This window comes from Ciconia boyciana, chromosome 8 (assembly GCF_034638445.1).
Source record: "Ciconia boyciana chromosome 8, ASM3463844v1, whole genome shotgun sequence".
Classification (NCBI taxonomy): domain Eukaryota; kingdom Metazoa; phylum Chordata; class Aves; order Ciconiiformes; family Ciconiidae; genus Ciconia; species Ciconia boyciana.
In genome coordinates this window covers 49,428,541-49,449,181 of record NC_132941.1, presented here as the reverse complement: position 1 = coordinate 49,449,181, position 20,641 = coordinate 49,428,541, and the positions used below count along the sequence as shown (strand labels likewise).

Sequence of the window (20,641 nt, the reverse complement as noted above, 5' to 3'; positions counted from 1 at the left end):
GTTTTATATAACATCTTTTATAGTCTAAGTACCCTAAAGCCTGTTACAATACGATAGATAAGCAAATACTTCTTTTAGAAAGCAAATGTCACTGGTTTTATGTGCTCAGCAGACAAGAGAATTGGAAAACTGATGGAAAACAATGGCTGAAAGTGACAGTATTTTCTCATTTAGCTGTAGGAAACCATCTTAGATTTTTGGTCGACTGTGAAAGGACTTCACATACTGTGTAAAAAAAGTTTGTTTTCTGACAGCCATAGTAAATGACTGAGGGGTAGAAGAAGCTTGGAAATGCTGTTAGCATCTTTATCTTAATCTGTTAGTATATACATTTTGGACAAGTTCATTTTCCAGACATAAGCAAAGACAGACATGCAATGCTACAGGTTTATGACCTCAACATAAAATATATACTACACAGTAAATACTTTAGAAGGAATTAAAATAATGCATCCTGAGGCAATAATATGAAAAACATGCGTATATATTTTTCAGGCTTAATGCAAGGGCAACTGGGTGAAGTAGGCTATTAATAAAAGTGGCTATACTATATGGCTAAATGATTCCTTTGTGGCTTAAAATATAGACACTATAGGCATCTCTGCAAGAGGCACAGAGCCAGCCAAGTGCTACTGAAGCTGTAGTTACATGGCCAATTTAACTTGGCATAAGTCTGAGCTGCTGCCAAATGAGTAGGTCCCTTTCTTCCACCCTCCCAATGGCCCTGCTCACCCTGCCACTCGTCTCCACCCTCACGCTGGCACTGGGGTTCCCATGACCATGTGATGAAGCTGGATCTGATCCTGCTGATATCTAAATTGGCAAAAGAAAAAAGAAGTTAGCTTCCCATCTGGAAGTTCTGTGATTCATCATAGATAGGTAAGCAGTGAGGGCAGAGAAGAGCAGAATTTCCCCTTTCAGTGGCAGCCCGTGTGGGCTCCATTAAAGTGGCCGTATAACCATAGGGACCAAAATACTTCTAAGTTCTAACAAAACTTGATAGACTTCAGTACAAAATAAACAAAACTGATAGATCTGTAAGTAACCTCTATTAGATCCCTGCCAGTGCCACCCCACATCTATGGTGGATATGATGCTTCTGTAACTTGAGCAAAAACACTTTCAGCCCAAGTACAGCAGTGTTAGTCTTCATCAGATGTGTCAAAAATGTGTCCATTTCCCTGTACACCTATCATTTTGATTCTAAACAGGTGGTAAAATCACTTCAGCTAAAGGGAATTTAATGCTAAAAGCATTCAGTTTAGTAATTTATAATAATTTAATGCTAAAGGCGTAAAATACAACATCTGCAATTTTTGCTATAAGCATTACATGACTTGAGCAAAAATACACAGAGGAAACTAGTTGCTGCACTTCAGTTGCTAATAGGTAAGAAAAAAATTGAAAGTCAAAAAAAGGTATGCTTTAGAGAGGAACAAGAGAGAGTTCCCATCTCCTTGTAACTTGGGCATTCCTGTAGAGAAACTGCCTGAGAGAGGGAAAAATCTTGTCAGAGAATGGAAAAGGAAGTACTGGGCCATAAAGGACAGTTTAAAAACCATGCTGAAAGTCTATTTATGGGGGTTTTTCCTTTACTCTTATTCATGCTGAGCAAGTATGAACAGAACCAATAATGCAATACTTTTTAAAGACAAATTTTGGCTCTACAAAAAGCAATGCACATTTATAAAAGTCCTAAAATTAGTGATTCTCTTAACTTCTTACATCTACTCAGTGTATCTAGAACCTATATACGTAAAAGCTACTGTCTTGGAACCAGCCTTAGTGACTTGTGAATATTGGGCAGCATTAAGATATCTGGGGTTATTTTGTCTCTAGGAGTAGGCTAATGGGAGTGTTTAAAATTTAATGCCATATCTAGAAGCTCTGCTCTGTTTTATTTGGCTGTCAGAGCACTATTTGGTAGAGCAAATGCAGACCGTTATGCATATAAATGCAGTTTTGGTTTAAGGAGGAGTTAAGAAGCTGTTTAGAAAAGCCTCCCTTTTCTCTAGTGCACGCAGCACCTTGCCTTCAAACTGTTCAGCCCACAAAGTTTTCCAGCCCATTGAAAAAGCACACCTTTTTTTTTTTTTAATCCTTTCACAGTCCATGAACTTACTGGATTAAAATCACTACATTAGAAATGTATTTTATTAGCAATCATCAATGACACAAAGACACTGATGAAGACTGCACTCAGATCACAAAGTAAACTTACTCATCTCGTGTCAGTGCTTACGTGCCCACATTAGCAAGACCTTAACACAAAATTTAAGTACTTACTTTACAACTTTAAGGTGGTTGAAGTTAGACGTGTGCTTAAACATCTGGCTAAATCTTGGTCAAGCCCATTACATAGTTAGACGTAGACTTTTTCAATGTCCTTCAACAGGTGACCAGAACTAAAATGGCAGATTTGAAATTTGTGGAAGAGGTAAAAGAGAAGGAAAACCAGCAGAACTTGCTCTGTTGGAACACCAAATCAAAATTAAGCCTTCATCTTTTTGTGTTCAATTCACTCAGTTTTCTTACTTTTTCATTCACTTGCATGTTTTTCATGTGCCTGTACTAGTCTTTCAATCTACATGCCTGCAGGGATGACAAACGTTATCTCACCTTTCAAAAAATGCTTGTAGAATTGTGATTAAAAGTAATGTTACCACTGACAGGTGGTAATTTTCTGGGTCCATACCAAGTCCTGTCTTCATTTACTTCCCTGCAATGACTTTGCGCTTCCTCTTTTTGGTGAAATATAAAAACCACTTTACTCTCTTAAATTTTGGTCCTTGCTCTCTTTCACCTACCAGGCTGTAGGGTACTAGTCCTTCAGGGAGGTACAGCGCTCAGTTAGTTTTAACTGGAACTGTATTTTAGAGTAACCTAATGTGTTTAGTTTCCTTCTGCTGCTTGCAAACCTTCCAGAAAAATGGAGTAAGCCTTGTGAATGTAGCTTCTGTGTGGGTTTTTTGTTTTTTAATGCATCAGCTCATATCCAGACAGCTGGTGCATAAAGGGATCAGTTAACCAAAAAGACTCAGAACAGAGCACGTCAGTTACAGAACAGAAAATATCTTTTAACTTTTTGTGTCAAGAAGTGACATGCAATACTCGCTTAGCATATCATAATAGCTAATTATTTTCTGTACTACTTACAGTATCACTATTATTCAGTTGGGATAAAGGGAAGAGCAAGCTGGAAGAGAGGGAAGGGGTGTCCCAACCTGAAATGCCTTCAGCTGTTATTAAATACCTGTATTTTTTAAAGTTGTACTAAAAAGTGTCTGGCCATCACTGCTTTCTGATACTCAAAAACAGCTGTGAAGTCCCCAATAGTAGTAGAGAAAGATAACAGGAACCAGGCCTACTCTTCCTTTCTGCTAAATAAAAGAAAAAAGTAATGGCAAAAAATACTGTACAACTTAAACACATGAAATCTTAGGTAACAATACACTGTCTACATATACTCAGAACAAGCCTCAGCCTTGATCTAAAATGAGGAAGCAGTTGCACCAAGCAGTTGGTGTCATTGATAGGGCTTTAGTTGTCTCAGCCCCAGCGACGAATCTGCGTAGGTTCTTTCAATGCGCAGAGTTCCCAGTCACCTCAAAGTAATTATACTGTTTAATTTCATGTTAGGTCTGATTTGTATCAAAGATGTAGTATGCCTTTACATGACACATATTTTCATTTACTCTGTCTATGTTAGTACTTACTAGTACAAGAGAGATTGACAGCTTCTTTCTGAAGATTACGTAGAGGGCATATGAAGATGAAAAGTATAATCAATATTTAGCCTTTCTGTGCTTCTGTGTGTACCATGTAAACACATACCTGCTCTAATTATGGGTTTTGCCTTTAGACAAAATAGTGGATGATTGAAAAGTGAGCAGAATAGGATGTTATTCAGACTTAAAAAAATCACCACTCTTGACAGAACTAAACTATTTATAGTCATTTCCTCTTGTGCATCTCATGAACGCAGCAGAAGAAAATTCGTTGTTCCTTTGCCCCCTCAGATAGATGTCTATAATTGACTTCTCCCCATAAGCAAGCATCTTTCAACTTTTCTTCACAGCTTTGAGATAGATAGCTTTGCAGATAAAGATCAAAGGCTCAGTGCCTTGGACTGAAGGTTTGGTGTCACAGGTTACCACCTCCAGCTCCAAACTTCTTCCTCTCCCATCATGAAAGGCATTGCAGGGGGTGGGCTGCGATAAGCCCCCAGAGTGGATGAGGGGCGGTAACCCCCTATCCTAGACCAGCAGCAACTGAAGCAGTTTATCTGATTGCACCGCAAGAATTCAGCTATGTCTTTATGCGTTATACACACCTAACAGCCATCGGAAACACCAGCTCCAATGCAGCCAGCTGATGCCAGCCTGCGTTTCCTTGCAAGGGAATTCCACTCTCACTGTTCCAGGTAGCATATGATTTAGGGGTGCATGCATGTGGAGATCTGAAGGAGGCCTAACGAGAGGAATTAGGTGTTTTCTGTATGTGGGAATTTCCTTTTGCTTTCTACCGAGCAATTGGAAGGGTGGTGGAAGGTGGGGGGGGTTGTTGTATATAATTAATTGGTTTGGTTTCGATGCACAAAACTGGGAAGTAATACAAAATTACATCTTATGAAGACACTCACCCCGTTCACTGAGATCCATGTTCTTCCACAAAGACTGTGTCAGGAGCACTGTGTTAATGGAAGCCTATTATAAGAAAGGTGGTACTTGTTTGTTAATTTAGTTTGAGAAGATAGTCCAAGATAAGAGCTTCAAGCTTTTCAAAATCTCAAGCGGTACTTTTACAAATCCCCTTCTAGGTGAGCAGGTTTCCCCCCAACCCCCCCAGCAAGCAGGAGTCTTCCCCTTTGTCCAGAAACAATAACTTTCTTTCTTAATTTGGTCCCCTGCACACCTGTTTATAAAACTAAAAGCTAATAGAAACACAAAGTAAAGACCAGCTGGGGAGAAGGTGGTGGAGTAATTGTGCTGTGAGAAGCAGTAAAGGAGGGGGCTGCGCATGCTGTTCCTTCTTTAGTTTCATGTTCTAATGTGTGGTGGTTTTTTTTAAATAACAGAGGTAGCTGTAGTAATTTTTAATTTTCTGCTCTTTAATTTTTGTTTTTCACCTTCTAATAACTTAGCTTTTATTCTCCAAATTCCATTGTACTGTACCTCACTTTGTTTTCTTTTTTGTGGTTCTTTTCTGTAAAACTTTATAGCTGAAGCAGGTCGGTTTTTTGGGAAGTGCGTTTGTTTTAAGTCTCAATTTGTACTTACTAAATCCTATTCTAGGTTTCCAATGCTAAGCATTTGAATTTGCCTGAAAAACAGGAAATAACTGCTTTTTGTTTTTACATGATCTGTTATGCTGCCTTTCTCAAGACAAAAATGAGGGCTACACCTACCTACGGTCTTTAAGTGAATGGAGGTAGTAATGATCTTCAGAAAATGGGACTTTCTAGACACAGAACTACAGGGTGCCCTGTCAGTGAGAAACAGGTGTACCCAAAAAGGTGTAAGAACTGAAACTGGAGTGCAAGCTAACTGATTTACAGGGTGATGATTTTTTTCTTTAATTGTTATTATTTTGAAACCAGTTCAACTTTATCAGTAAAAGATCTAACTGATGTTAGGAGGAGGAGAAGGAATATGCAGGTCACTTAATACTGAATGTGTCAATACTGCTTACAAAGCTTCCCTTGCAGACCTTCTGTCTGAATATATGCTGTTCAAAATTCTGCTCTTCTTTTACTAAAGAAGCCAGTCCCAGAGCGCAGCTAGGGGTTTTTCAAGAGGCACAACAGATAATTCAGACAGTCCTGTAAGCACCAGAAATTTAAGGAGGTATAATTCTAGTCCTCCAGATAAACAGAAATAAGTATGCTTGTAATACAGAAAACTTCCTGTGATTCATTTAAAACTGGTTTTTGTTTTGCCACCACTCCCTACTCACGCTGCAGTCAGCCTTGTTTCCAAAAACATGATCAGCACCACTCCCAACTGCAAGCGCACACATCTGTGCTCACAGCCAGATGTGCTGAAGCAACTGTGCCCAGTGCTCACAGCCAGATGTGCTGAAGCAACTGTGCCCAGTCTTCCCACCCCAGAGACCATGTAATAGATTCTTACGGCAGAGGAGTGTCACTTGCTGTGGGCTGGCCCTCGCCACGTGACGTAGGCAGCTGTACAGCTAAAATACTGGTAAGCAGAGCGTGTGCAGATGGTCCAAAGTACTGGATTCGCTGAGCACAGGTTGGTGAACCGCGCTGTGCGTGCACACGGGAGATCCCTCTCTGCTCCCAGGAGCAGGGGGAGGCCGTGGCCACTGAGGAGCCGTTCATGCCGCCTGCCCTGAGCCATAATATACATATTTGCGTAATATGTATTTGTAAATGCCTTCACAGATTTATAATACTGATAAATACAATTTCTCAAAAATTAGTCTAAATAGTGGGAGAATTCCTTATGACACAGATTGGTCTGAAATTAAGACAGACTCCTCTTTCTCAAGTCTGGGGACTCTGTACCTTATCGGACATCTGAGTTGAAAGCTTATTACACACTTTATTCTTCTTCACGTTATTTATATTTTTCTCTTTTTAAAAATTATTTTAACTTCGGAAAGCTTTTGTGGGATAGCTTGTATGCAAAAGCACCAGAAGCTTCCAGCTGATGTTTGGGAGTGGGGATGTGTCACAGGCCGGGCCCAGCCATCGCCCTTGACTTGACACACATTCCTCATACGCTGAGCTGTGACCAGATCAAAGAGAGGGTGGTTTTGTTTCATTTTGTTTTATCTCAAGGCAGCCCTGCCAGTCCTTGAAGCACAGCTAGGTGTTTTGTGACACAGCAAATCCTTCTTTCAGGGTATATTGTATTTGCAGTGGTAAACCTTTCTGCCTTCCTTTACATATGTATCACAGCTAGTGACCCCTTTGTCAATAGGTCCGGTAATGCTGATTTGCTGGAGGTCAAAATTGATAACGTATGAAAAATAGCAACACAGGGCTAGAAAGTGTTTCCTTTTAGGATTCACTGAACAGTCTTTTTTTGTCATTCCCTCCAACATGTAGAATTTCTAATGTATTTGTTAGAAACGAAAAACTTTTTAGAAGCACCTAGAGCCAAGACTTCCGAACTTCTTATCTGCAGAAGTCTGAAAATCTGTTCTGTGTGCAGTGAGTTCCTGATCAAAGGGTCCCATCCAGTCTATACCTGTCACAATTAAACCGGATCTCAAAATAGCTGTCTGTTGCTGAAAAGATCTATCTGTCTCATCTTGTCTACCGTCTCTCTGAAATCACAAGTCAGATAGACAGCTCTTCGTAAAACTTGTCAGTTGTAGCCTATTCTATCAGCTTGCATCTCAAGAAATCTCAGCCTCTAGCTAACTGAACAGACTGGTTTTTGCAGCATGTTCAACTTCATGGGTCAAAGGGCATTCCACTTGAAGTGAAGGTCATCCATGCTTGATGACTTCCTGCACTTACCACTACACAGTATTGGTTATCTGCTTACTCTCACAGGCTTGATGCAAGTTAAGTTGTCCAGAAGCAACAAACTAAATACTCTAGCAACTCCTGCAAGAGCTATGTAACTTTAAAAATTAAAAAATTTACACAAATACATATTCGATACTCCCTAATTTATCACAATTTGTAATTGGAAAATGAAGTGGCTTCAGAAAAAGAATGAGGAATAAGAGGCAGAGGTTTTTAGGAAATTTGATTATGCAGAAATAGGAATATTTTTATTTCAGTTCATCTGCATGGGAAAAATAACTGATCACACCAGTGAGGGCACATGCGATTATCTCTAATCTAAATGCATTTTTTTTTAAATGGAAATATGTATTAAAATGCTCTTTTAAACTATAGCCTTATTCAGTGCACATGGAACACCCATGATAGTCTAATCAGTTCACCTAAACATGATCAAATGAAAAGCAAACTGTTCTGGGTACTCATAGTTACTCATTTTGGGGTGGGTTTTGGGGGGTGGAGTGGGGGTTAGAGACCAAAGTGACAGTATAAAATAAAATCAGTCATGTGAAAAATGAAACACCTTTTTTCAAAATAAAGCCATAATTTTACCATTGTAAAGATATATGAATGTCAGAGATGAGCAATAAGCAATATTCAGATCTAAATCTACAATTAGATTATATTTTTTTTGTTTGTTTGGGTCCTATCTCTATCAAACAATACTGGAAGAAAAATAACTGATACTTACATGCATTTCTAATTAAAGGCTGGCAAGCCTTTTTGAAAAGGACAAAAACGCTTGCAAACAACCATTCTCCCCAAACTAGAAGTAAACCATTTAAATCTCCTCTCATTCTTTTCATTCCTCATTACTTTTCATTTATAGACCCTGGCAGGTGCCAGCTGGGGCACAAGACAGAAACAGTAAACTGCAGAAGATGGCTATTTGTGATGTTTCAAGCATAACCAGAAGCTGAATCTATTAGGGGAAAAAAAAAAAAAACCAAACCCCACAGAAAAGCAGAAGTTCTTCTGAGATCTTCACCACAGATTTGCAGATTTAATGTATCTGGTTATCTTAGATAATAATCCAAGCTATTCTCATAGTCGTAGTGCATTGTTGCAGGAAATCTCTAAACATTTGGCTGTGCACCTGCTTCTTACATCTATAAGTAATTTTTTTTATATCAGCAGGTAACACTATCCTTTTGCTGCAAATTAATAGTATGAGTTTTGAGCAAAAGTTAAAGATGTGCTTGTGAATTATTTGTCAGTTATTCTCATGATTCTTTTTTTGCTGAGTTGAGAACCTGAAAAGAATAGGTTGAATTGTTTTTTAAGTAAAATTGGGCAAAGATTTAGGCTCTAGGAATATTCTTTAAGTATCAGACCCATGACCTCTAGCCTGTCAGAGCAAGATACTCCATGTTGTATTACAGGGCTGCTGAATATGTGGAATATCCTTCAATTCCAGCCAACATAATGAAAGGATCCGCTTTTTCTGTTCTGTTAATAAACATTGTTAAGACTAAAATTAAGCTTTGTTATTTATTTCAGGATTCCAAAAACTGACAAGTACTTGGTTATTTAGCTGTCCTTTTTAAGCAAGTCTCATAAAGTGGGATTAATTGTCACCAACTACCACAATTGCTCTAAAATCAGTAGCAGAGGTAGGAAGGTTCCTCAGCACAAGCCTAATAGTCTACCGCTACCTGATGCCTTGAGTGGCGACATGTCTGCTCAGCCTGAACTACAGACTGCAAATAATCACATAATGTTAGTGCAGTTATTTCCTGATTTTGTTTAGCTAATTTTCATCTAATTCCAATTTCCTTTGAAAAAGTTATTTTAATTTTAAGAGGCAGCTGTAATTACTAATGATGAAGCTGGAAGATAGTTCTTTTTAGCAAAGCTCTATATGTTACTCAACCTTCTGCATAATAAGGTTTAAATTTTAAAGAAAGCTTTAAAAAAGGGAAATAATATTTTGTTTATATTTGTCTTTCTAAGCAAAGCTTCCAAGAGTCTTTTGGTAGCCTGATCATGCATCAGAGATGAGGTAGGCAGGACTAAAACGTGGAATGACATAGACAACTTACAATGAAGAATGGAAGGCAAAATTTTTATAAGCCCTTTTTGAAAAAAATTATTGATTTATTTTATTGGTTGTGATAACATTTTCAGCTCGGGTCTAATAAAAGATATTTAGTTTAGGTGAACAGGAAGAACATACACTGTGAGAAGAAACTAAAAATATATATGCATTCTATAGAAGTTTCTAGCATGACCAGACTTCTAACAGGTTTCACCTGATACTGACTTGACTTTAGTGGTGTGGATTTTTAAATGAGAAGCGAGGTGGGATTCAAAATGATACCTGTTAAGTGGAACATGAGATATTGAACTTAAATTGCCTTGATTACAAGTAAAATTTTAATGAGATCAGTGCAGCTGATGAATAAAAACAATCTTTGGTTCCAGATATCAGTCCATGTAATTGGAGTCCTGAGATCACGAGTTTTTACAGCTCAGAGTCACAGATACTCTAATGGTTTCTTAGATGGCCTGGGCCCGGGAATGTGTAATTTTTCCACCTCCTATTATAACTGCAAATGCTATGGGAATGAGGTAAACTGTCCACTCATAAAACGACTCGTGGAATGTCAGAAATCGGAGGGCATTCCCATTATAGCTGTGGAGTGTTCTAAAGTCAGTTCTGAACAAAATGTTAACATTGAAATATTCTAAACTATTAATTTAGGCAATGATGTTCTTTCCTGATGCACTTACTCTTAAATTGATTGTTTAAACTGCACTTAATTGTATTAAGGAGAAGGATAACACAAATCATGCCAAAGAGCTCTGTTAAAAAGGGAGGGAAACTTCATACACAAATGATTTAGCAACTGAACTACTTACTGAACATACATTAAGCATTTTTGATGTGTGAAATATTACTGGAAATGCATTTCCTGTATTTTTCTTAATTTATATAAATGGGTGTTCAACCACATGGTAATTTTAATGCTGGCTTTGTTTAATATCTTACAGGAAGCTTCAAAAGATGGTGCATGACATGAAGAAAAATGAAAGTGGGATAATAAACAAGTTCAAAAAGTAAGTTTGAAATGCCAATCCTAGTTTTATCCATTTGGGGAAGTTCAGATTGCTAGCATAGTGTATAGTACTTTAGTGATGGGACCATGTTATTTTAGAGGGATATTCTTCAGCGTATGTAAAGAGCTTCAGTCCAGACTGTGACATGCAGACTTGTCATCAGTATTAAGAGTATCACAAAGTAGTTGCAGAACTGGCCTCCAACGGGAGGTTGTGTTTGTAGCCTTGAAAAACAGTATTTGGGTAAAATGCATTTTTCGTACATGTTCTTTGGGAATGGTCATTGCTTGTTGTTTGGGTGTGTGCCTTTCTCCTCAGGCCACTGTTTAGGCTACCTGCTGCAATTAAGTTTTAATTTGAGCTCCACCTTGAACCAACTGGTCAGACATCATAGTTAGGATTCCCATAAAAATGCTAAGTCCTCCTGTGTTTCAGTCCGATAAAACAAACCCCAGTATTACCTAACATCCTTATTCCAGTAAGAAGTGCTAAACAGTGTGCATATTGATGTCACGTGCATATGAGTATCATAAAATATTCATGTGTATTTATACACAGAAAGAAATTCCAGTAATTCTGTATCCTTGTCAAATGAATACACCATTCACTGTTTCCAGTCAAACATCTATTTAAACCAATTAGCTATTTAGCACACTTTTTCTTTATGCAATAGCTCATTTCCACTGAACTTCCATTTGGATGCGATTTTCTCATTCAGATGTCTGTCTTTACACGGGTCACTGACAACAAAAGTACTAAGTACTTTTAGAAGTTAATTAGTACACAGTATCTGCAGTGTTTCCAGGACAACCATATTAAATTCTAGAAATACAGCTCTCGTACATAAAAGGCACGTATAAACATTGTTTAAAATTGTTCTTAAAGAGCGACCATGAAGGTTCAGTGCAAGGAAAACAAAAAGTATGGTTTTAACAAGAGCTAACTCTAGGTATATACGAAGCGGTCAGTAGGCTGCTGGGAGAAATGGTAGGGCTCTGCATGGTTTGGCTATGCAAGGGCTCCAGAAAGCCAGGCTGGCTACAGCTACTGCCCCTGCTGCCAGCCCAGGTGGGGCTGGTGTTTGTGGGGCAGCTGCTGTCCCTGGCAGAGGAGAGGGATACACTTCTAGGAGCAGCAGCGACCACCTGGCTCACCCGTTCCCCAGGCAGGAGGAGTAACCTTAGGTTGCAAGCCCTCCTTTGTGGCCTCTTTATCACAGCTGTGTTTCTGTCCACAAACCTTGAGCAGGCTCTGATGGTAACACCTGATATATCAGATAGATTCTTCAGATCACTTTTTTCCTTTACTCATCCTCTTTCACCCTAGCACTGCTGCAATTCACAGTAAATCACAGTCACGTGGTATATGTACTTGTTATTTCCACACAAGCACAAAAGAAAATTTTCCCTTAAAATGACTCTTTCAACTACTTGGATCTTTAATTTAATCTAAGCATGTTTTTGTTTATAACACAGTATGTATGTAAATAGACCACCACTGTGTTCAGAGATCTGTCTGCAAAAAACTCAGTTTCACCTGGGACCTGCTTACAGGGAAGAGCTTCTAGGCTATAAAGGCTTTCGGTGGGTTTTTGGAGGGGAGGCAGGTGAGAGGGATTGGGGGGGGGGTTTTGCTGTTGCTTTGTAATAAAGGGTGGCTTCCTACTTCATAGTAGTAGTTTAAGTGTAGTTAATATTAATAATGTTGCAGTGGGTTCAGTTCAAATGCCTTGGAGAGGAATGCAGATGGCAGAAACAATAGAAGCATCTCAAATTTATAATTTGAGGCAAGAAATTGTCTCCCATAGTTGCCTGCACATGAATTCTGCTGTTAATCAGTATTGCTCTGACTGTGTGTCCTTCTCTGAGAGTAAGAGGCGAAGGACAGACAAGGGAAAAATAACAAGAACTAAATGTAGCTGAAGCTGGGAAGGTCAGAGGTGCCATTGTTAAATGTCAGATACAAGTTTGCTGCTATAACACTGAAATTCTTTGATTCTCTCAAGATTAAAAAAAAATCCACAAAAAAGAGCAGGCTCATAAAACCTCTCTTAATGTATGACTGCAGCACAAAGCTCACATTTCACCTCCCCCAACTATTAGAATACAAATTGAGATGTAAAAAAAAATATGTATTATAATCTTTCTGATACTTCTGTGGTTCATCTGAGTCATATTAATCTCTTCTGCAATTATGAAGATCAGAAACTCTTATTTTTTCAAAAATTGAAGAAAAAATTCTCATATTTGCACATGACTTCAGAACTCGAATCTTGAACCCAGTACATAATGAGACTTGTAATAAAAGCATGAGTTGACAACACTGATCAGCATATGTACAAGAGATGCTAAGCTTTGCAGAATTAGAACTGGCTGTATTCCTCTGAATGTGCCCTTTGGGGGCTTTTTGTTTGATTTTAGTAGATGCTTTTTCTAAAAAATGCGGTTATCCAGTTGATCACTTCCTCCATTTCAGTTATAGGATTATTTTATTAAATGTCAAGGATCTAAACATGACTGAAGCATGAAAAATTGTATTAAAATTGGCTTTATGTAGCACAGATTTGGAATTTGTCTATATGCTGGAAAAAAAACCATCATTTTGGCTCAAATTCAAACCTATTATAACTAGAAATAATTTTAGAGAAGTCAAATAGTGTACTTGCTTATCCCAAGCCTAAAGTTGTCACACGTGTACTGTAAGCCTCTACTACTGAAATTGAAAGAATGATCTAATACTTATGAAATACATTGACTTCTTAACAGTATTTGTCAAGACACTTCTAAAATCTGGATTGGCTTTTGATTATGCAGAAAAGTAAGAGATGTTTTTGCATCAAGTGTCTTGCTCTCCAATCTAGTTCATCTGTGGGGTGCAGGTGGGGAGGGATATGTCTACCGTCCATGTGTGTCTTGAAGGTCTGCAGAAAGCAGTCTGAACAGTGGTGGTAACAGGAAAGAAAACTACAGATGGTTTCTTCATTGCTTAAAAGTTCCTGTTTATTCCCCATTCTGACTCAAAATTTTCTGACAGTAAAAATACTGCTCACTGCAAGCTACCATTCACCTGCTTGCCCTTAATCACATGCAAAACTGTTTACAATACTGGAGTCCCAGCTGCTGTGCAGCTCATGATGTCAAAGAGGATTATGTACGCAGGTGTAGAAGCAATAGGTATAGCCAAAGTTGTATAAACAATGAGAGCTGGGGGCATTTTTTCATATTCACATCCTTGGTAATACAGAACAGGGAAGTAAGAGAGAAATCATAGGTTTCACTCTGCAGGATGGTTGCCTGTGCTTGAAAAACACTATAAAGACATAGCACTCATCTGTAAATCATAAGTTTTAAGCCTCTAGGCTTTGTTCAGTGGAATCCTAGCTCCATTGAAGTTGATGCTAAAAGCCATACTGCATGTACAGCAAAGTCAGGATTCCACCCTAAAGTTTTGATATGTGCTGACCTACTGTGTTGAATAAGAAACTAGAAGTTCAGGTTACTCACCTTGTTGCAATATAACAACCTATCAAAACTTCCTTTGCAAAGCCGTCAAAAATCATGCACTTGTAGTTATTCGTCTAACTGCACACAATCCATATATGTGCATTTCTTGAAATCACATTTGCCACGTGACCTGAAAAATTGAAAGAAAATGCATCTTGGTCTCATCTGCTTTACCCAGCTTTTTAGTTGGGTAAGTTTTTACTTCAGATTTGTCTGGTCCATTTTCCTATACTATTTATAACTTAGGCGGTAACTTCCGGCAGAAAAATGGAGTTGTGTCACTAAATGTCTCTTCAACCTTCATAGCTGCAACTAGAAGACATCCATGATAAAACCCTTGGCAGAGGGAAAAGTGGTATTTTATGGACTAAACAGTGAGAGAAAAGTACTAAAATCAAGCTGTACCACACTTAGAAAGAGAAACCAGGGAAAAGTATAATACCTAGAAAAGAATAATACCTAATTTTAACTGTGCTCTGAAGAAACACGAATTTCAAAATGTAGCTGAATTGAACATTTTGAATGCCAGGATTTTTACTAATATAACAATATTTCATCAAAGTAAAGATTAATAAATCACAACTGTATGCCATTTCACTGCCACAGCACATTGTAAAGAAAATGTGCAAAAGAGTAGGAGTAACACTTTAAAAAAAAAAAGTTTCAGATTAATTTTTTGTACAATCGCCAGATACTTCCAATGCTATAACAAACTATTCCACTAGGTCATGAGAATATAGCTCAGGAAAAGTTTATCTGTCAGATGGATTGTACCTGTTTGGAACTCTGAAAAAGTTTTTGGCAAAGTTCAATTAATTATCTTTTAATCACAAGTGTGAAGATCTAGTGCACTTAGGACTAATACATACTATAAATATTCAACTCGGTAAAGATGTCAATATAATTTTTGTAAAACCTATTAAGTTAAAATGGTTCCTAAGAAAGGAGTGGACTTTGTACAGAATTAACAACAGAAAAAGTGAAAGACTCTTGAAAACAAAGAGGTTTTAGACACATGTTAAATGCTGGGAGAGTGAGCAGAAACACTAGTGAGGAAACGCATCTGTAGGAGAATTAAGTGCTACGTGTAAAGGGCTACTGCTACGTATGTTTGGTTACTTTTCTGGGTGTAGCCTGTAAACAAGTGTCGCTAGAGCAGAAAACCCAGACCTCTGCTGCAGTTTATTTAAAAATTCTCCATTTAGTGCAGGAAAACACAAAAATGTGCTATGATCTCAAAGCATGTGATTAATGATTGCAATTCCTACAGGAGTCCTTACATGAGAAAAGTTAAGCACGTGCCTAAATGCTTTGTTGGATCAACCTCAGCGTGCTATAGAGGGGAAATCTGAGAATATATTGTTTTTTAAAATGAAATAGTTTATTCTCCTAAAAGTTATTGTGAATTTCTGTACATTGCATTCTGCTCTTGTGTGAGCAGCATCTAGACCCCATTACGTGAAATGTCTCAAATGCTACCTGGTTATCTGTTGAAGCTAAATGTATATAGTAGGATGTGTGTTGTTGCTTTTAAAACCTGTAAACATACTCTCAAAAATGTACTTGGATTTTATTGAGTCCTTTAGAACTGAAATTTCTCAGGGATGTTTCAAAGTGTCCAGAATGTTACTTATTTTCTATTAAATTTTAGAAAAATACTAGTCCCATTAAAGTAAATGGAAACTTGAATTATTTAGTTGTGTTCTGTCACAGCTAACACAGAGATACTTCACCACCTGTAACTTAAGTCCCAAGCAGAGTAGCACTAGAATATTTTACTTGGAAATTGCATTTGCTATAATTTTATATAACTCTGTTAAAAGATATGTTAGGAAATCATTCTGTCTTCCACTGAAATATGTATGCTCAGTTGGATGGCATTTGATTCTTTCAGTCCTTTTTCATTAACTTCAGGGGAACAGGACGGAGTCAATTGTCCCTCTGCAAGCATCTATGTGGATAATTATGTCAGAATCTGAAATAGCTAGGTAACCACTCCTTGGCACAGGAGTTATGTCTTTTGAGCTTGCATTGTGGTTTGCACATTGGGTCAAGTTCTGGCTCTTGCAAAGTGAAGCTCCAATTGACTTCAAAAGAGCCTGGATTTCAGTTCCGGCACTCAGTAAATCATACCAGTACAGTGAGACTTATTTTTTTAAGTGGATTTGAATTTTAGAATAAATAACGTATTTGAAGAGATTCTAGCAAATATAGATGTGGCCATGAACTGTTTCAGCTCTGTGACAGAAACATTATTTCTTTTCTTCTATTGATATTCAGGTTCCAAAATGAACAAGTGGCCTTAATTTGCAAAACTGGGAAAGATACTTGGGATCGGTATGCTATTTCAGAGCTGCACAATGGCATGATAGGCTGCTTAGACACAGACCTCTGTTCTGTGCTTCGTATGCTTTCGTTATAACATAACATATTTACATTTTCTGTCGGGGCCACTGCCAGGATTTACAGGGCCTGGGACAAAGTACTGAAGTCTTCTGCTTAGTAGCTTCGAAATGTATAATGTGGCTTAAGCCATATACTTTACACTGTGACCCAGGCAGCCTCTTACTATTGCCTCAGTTCCACTATTTTCCAAGTCTCCACCATCTCTGAACAACTCGTGATAGACATGTTGCAAAGTACATTAATAGATTTTGGTCTACCCTTCCTAAGACCTGAGATCTGCCCTGGCAGTGGCCCTGGGTTTTTCTTTCTAACATGCCTGTGCTAACCTGGACAGAACCAACAGCAGGGCTGTTGAGAATGCTTTTTAATTTACTGTTTGTACACTGAGTTATATTACGCTGCAGGAAGTTAAAGACTCAGAGGAGGCAGCTATCCATCATTAGTGTTGTTAGTAATGAACAAAGCAGGTAAACACTTCAAAACTAATGTGCCTAGATTGGTTTTGGTTTGGCTTTTTGGGGTTTTTTTTGAGCTTTAGGAATGCCTGCACCATTTATTCATTGATTCATGCATGTGCTTTTTTTTTTGTGACTATCTGAACAACAGAATTCCATGAATTCAACTCAAAAGTAGCCAAACCATTTCTCAAAACAGATGGGAAGAGTTTGTAAATTGATGTGTTAATGCCAGCATGCCACCACCGTGAGTTACATAGGTGCCTGAACAATGATACCTAAGCAGCATGCTTGGGACCTAAATACTAAGTGTCAAATTCTTGCAGTAAAGCAAAATTTGTAGACATCACTATTGCTCAGAGATCACAAGAAAACTTTTTAAATTCATAATGGACAATTTTTTGGTAAATAATTTGCTTATTTTTGCAAATGAATTTGTTAGGACCTGATTGAAGAATCAGTAAAGCCATCAATTCAGTGGACAAATGTTCAGGTCCATGGTGAAGTCCCATCAGTGCCACAGGCAAGCTGTCAGACAATGTTCAAAAGTCACTTTGAAGAGTCATTTTAATGTAAATTGTGTTAATGTTTTATATGGCTACAAAAAGCAAAGGTGTGTTTTCCTCTTCAGATCCATCGGTCTGGCCTCTGATGTCACACATGCACCATTCATTTTGACTTTAAACCCAAATTCTTCTCTTTTTTTACAGGGTAATGAAATAATTGATATATCAACTGACTGTAATTCAGTGTCTTCTCTGGACAGCTGCAATTTAGCAAACAGGAGTACACATGTATTTATGTATGAACAGGAGTACACACATATATGTGTATACACTTATATTACATATATGTATACTCCTGTTTGCTAAATATATATATACATGCATATACATATGTATAGCCACAAAGATCCTTTCCATATTTCTACGAATTCTCTTTTGATTCACTTGATATTACAAATACCGTTATAACAGTATTTACCAAAAAAGGGGCATAACACCATAAAATAATAGTAAGTGGGAACAGAATCTGTCCCCAAGAGATCTGGTATACATTTAAACATTAGTCAGAACATAAAGTGCATGCAAAATGATAGTTATAAAAATACCGCTGGAGAATGCTGCACCACTTTCTTATGCCATAGTCTTAACAAAGTCTCTGTGAGACTGAACAGATTTTCATCTTCAGAGAAATGTGCATTTATCTCTGACCCCTATGTTATCTGTTTCTGCATTGGAAATGAAGAGGAGGGTGGGTGGGCAGGGAAGCTGTTCTTTCAAAATATGTTCTTAGCAAAAAAAAAAACAAACCAAAAACCAAACCTCAGATCAGATTCTAATTTCTTATCTGTTTCTAGCTTTTCAAAGCATTCTCCTGCAGCTATTTGCTAAGCATCTGTGATGGTAATCTGTATTTCTTCAGCTGCAGGTATCTTTTTGTTATCAGCTTTTTTGTGTCTGGCTAATGCTCCCTTCTAGTGAATGTTACTTATTAGATCATAAATGTAATAATTATCGTTTACAGGCTAAAAAAAAAACCTCCACCAAGTCTACCACAAAGGGATTATGCTTCAGGTAAGGCTGTATTAATGTAAGTTTAAACTGCATGTTTGTGTATATTTGATACCTATACGCCTAACAGTATTTCAGCTATACTTTTCCTCATAATTTGTTTTTAATGAGAGAATAGTATACCATTATCAACAACTCTGAAGGTAGTTCACACCTCTGAAATGAGAGGCAAGCAAAACATGGCAAGTTGTCCCAGTATGAAGAAAGAGTAGCAAGTAGCTACTCTTTCAAAATCAGTATTTACCAGGGGTCTGCATGTAGGCTGCTCTAAAAATGGAGGAGAATTCGCACCCAGTCCTCTCTGCCAGAAATTGTGACGTGAAAGTAAATCGGGGAAAAAAATTGAACAAATGGATCATCACAGATTCAGAATCTTAATACTAGTAATGTGACAGTGATAACGTCATGAATTATCTTGGAGGTAGAACTATATTTGCTTATGATACAGCACTGCCTGCAAACTAGTTCATGCCCATTTTTGCAAGTTAACAGCTATCTTGTTAAGAAAACAGCAATATGAAAACTGAAGCAAAGAGGACAGAGTTTGGAAGTTATCAGATAATTGTTACACGTTTAACGTAAACACTTGTAATTAGTGTGCTTGTCTTGGAGCTTTAACTGAGAAACAAGAAAGTGCAAGGCCCAGAGGTCAGCGAGAGATCCATTACATAGACATTGTTACTCCTACTTAAAAATTAGATGCATTAGCAGGACACTGGGTAAAGTGCATGCTCTGCTGTTCAGACCATGTGCAGTTTGCCATTTTCTAATGCTTTTCCAACAGCTCTGAAACAACTTATCAAAAACAAGCAAGCAAGCATTTAATTTACTATTCAATCCAAACCAGATGTGTTGCTCTGAACCGTTTAGCAAATTTTGACCACTCTTTTTTTAACTGAATATAATAGATTTTTTTTCAATCTATAGTTAAGATAAACATTTATGTTCACTATTCCATCTCCTTAAATAACTCTGTTTGGTTTAGAACATGCAGACAATGAAGAGGAACAATGGTCAGATGATTTTGTAAGTACATATTTTGGGGTAGTAGGAGGTTACTGTAGCAACAAGTTCAGCACAAGCAATAAGAAGTTTATTTTTGAATCATCTACTTATGGTTGAACTTATACTACTGAAATGTTACCTTATTTGTTACATCAGCATTATTTACAAGTAGCCACTCATTTTTAGCTACCTCAATTTTTTTTACATTCAACTTGGAAGTACACTCAGAAGCACTGCTAGTGGTAGCCATGGATGCTAAGCTTTTTGGATAAGTAAGCGCATGGCATCAATTTGAGGGACTTCTCAAACTGAATAGTAATTTCAGAAACCAGTAAGATCTATTTGGGGGAGGGAGGGTGGGAGAGATGAGGAGGGGAAAGCCACTTCTTCCTAAAAATGAAAAATTTCTGATAAGATTTGAGAGAACATTAGAATGACGTAAGTCGCGGTCATCAGCCATGTAAAGTAATTGCCATAGGGTACAACCGTCAGCCTGAGGTGACTAGTTTCCTTCTGGAGTTAGCTGCTGAGTACCCTTTTAATAGGAAATGGAGAGGAAGTGACAGGACACATCAGGAGTCACAGTTGGAACTGTCCTCTGAAGGAAAACAAGCTGTTGGTCCATAATTTGAAGAACTTTTGAACTCTTGAACTCTTGATGTGAAAAGACTCCTTGGAGATAGCAAGGAGACAGGGAGCAGGAAGCTCCTGGGAGGAGCAGAAGGGTAGGCAGGCAGGAGTGCCTATTTGTTTAGAGAGGGAGCACTGAAAGGGAATGTTACGTGTCCTTTCAAGGATGCATTCTTGTAATTTAGTTAATTGTACTCCTGCAAGGATATTTGTGTTGTACACTGCTATGAAGCTGTAAGTATGTTATGAGATGAGAAATGGGAAGTTCTGTCTTTCTAGGACAGTGATTATGAAAATCCGGATGACCACTCTGACTCAGAGATGTACATGGTCCCCAGTGAAGAGAATCCTGATGACAGCTATGAGCCGCCTCCAAGTGAGCAGGAGAAAAAGAAGATTCCCTCCGCATTCCCTATTTCTAGGGGTGAATACGCAGGTAGTTATGGACTAGTTGGCTATGTCAGC

The 20,641-nt window shown here is 38.0% G+C and overlaps 1 protein-coding gene across 1 annotated transcript in view; it reads left to right on the top strand.

Moving 5' to 3' along the window:
- The window catches only part of BLNK (B cell linker), a 103,426-nt gene that overhangs the window by 61,377 nt on the left and 21,408 nt on the right, over positions 1-20,641 (top strand). Inside the window, exons 4-8 of the mRNA XM_072869794.1 lie at positions 10,538-10,603; positions 16,387-16,443; positions 18,495-18,544; positions 19,527-19,567; positions 20,456-20,612. Of these exons, the coding sequence (XP_072725895.1) occupies positions 10,538-10,603; positions 16,387-16,443; positions 18,495-18,544; positions 19,527-19,567; positions 20,456-20,612 (371 nt within the window). The remainder of the gene's footprint in view (positions 1-10,537; positions 10,604-16,386; positions 16,444-18,494; positions 18,545-19,526; positions 19,568-20,455; positions 20,613-20,641) is intronic.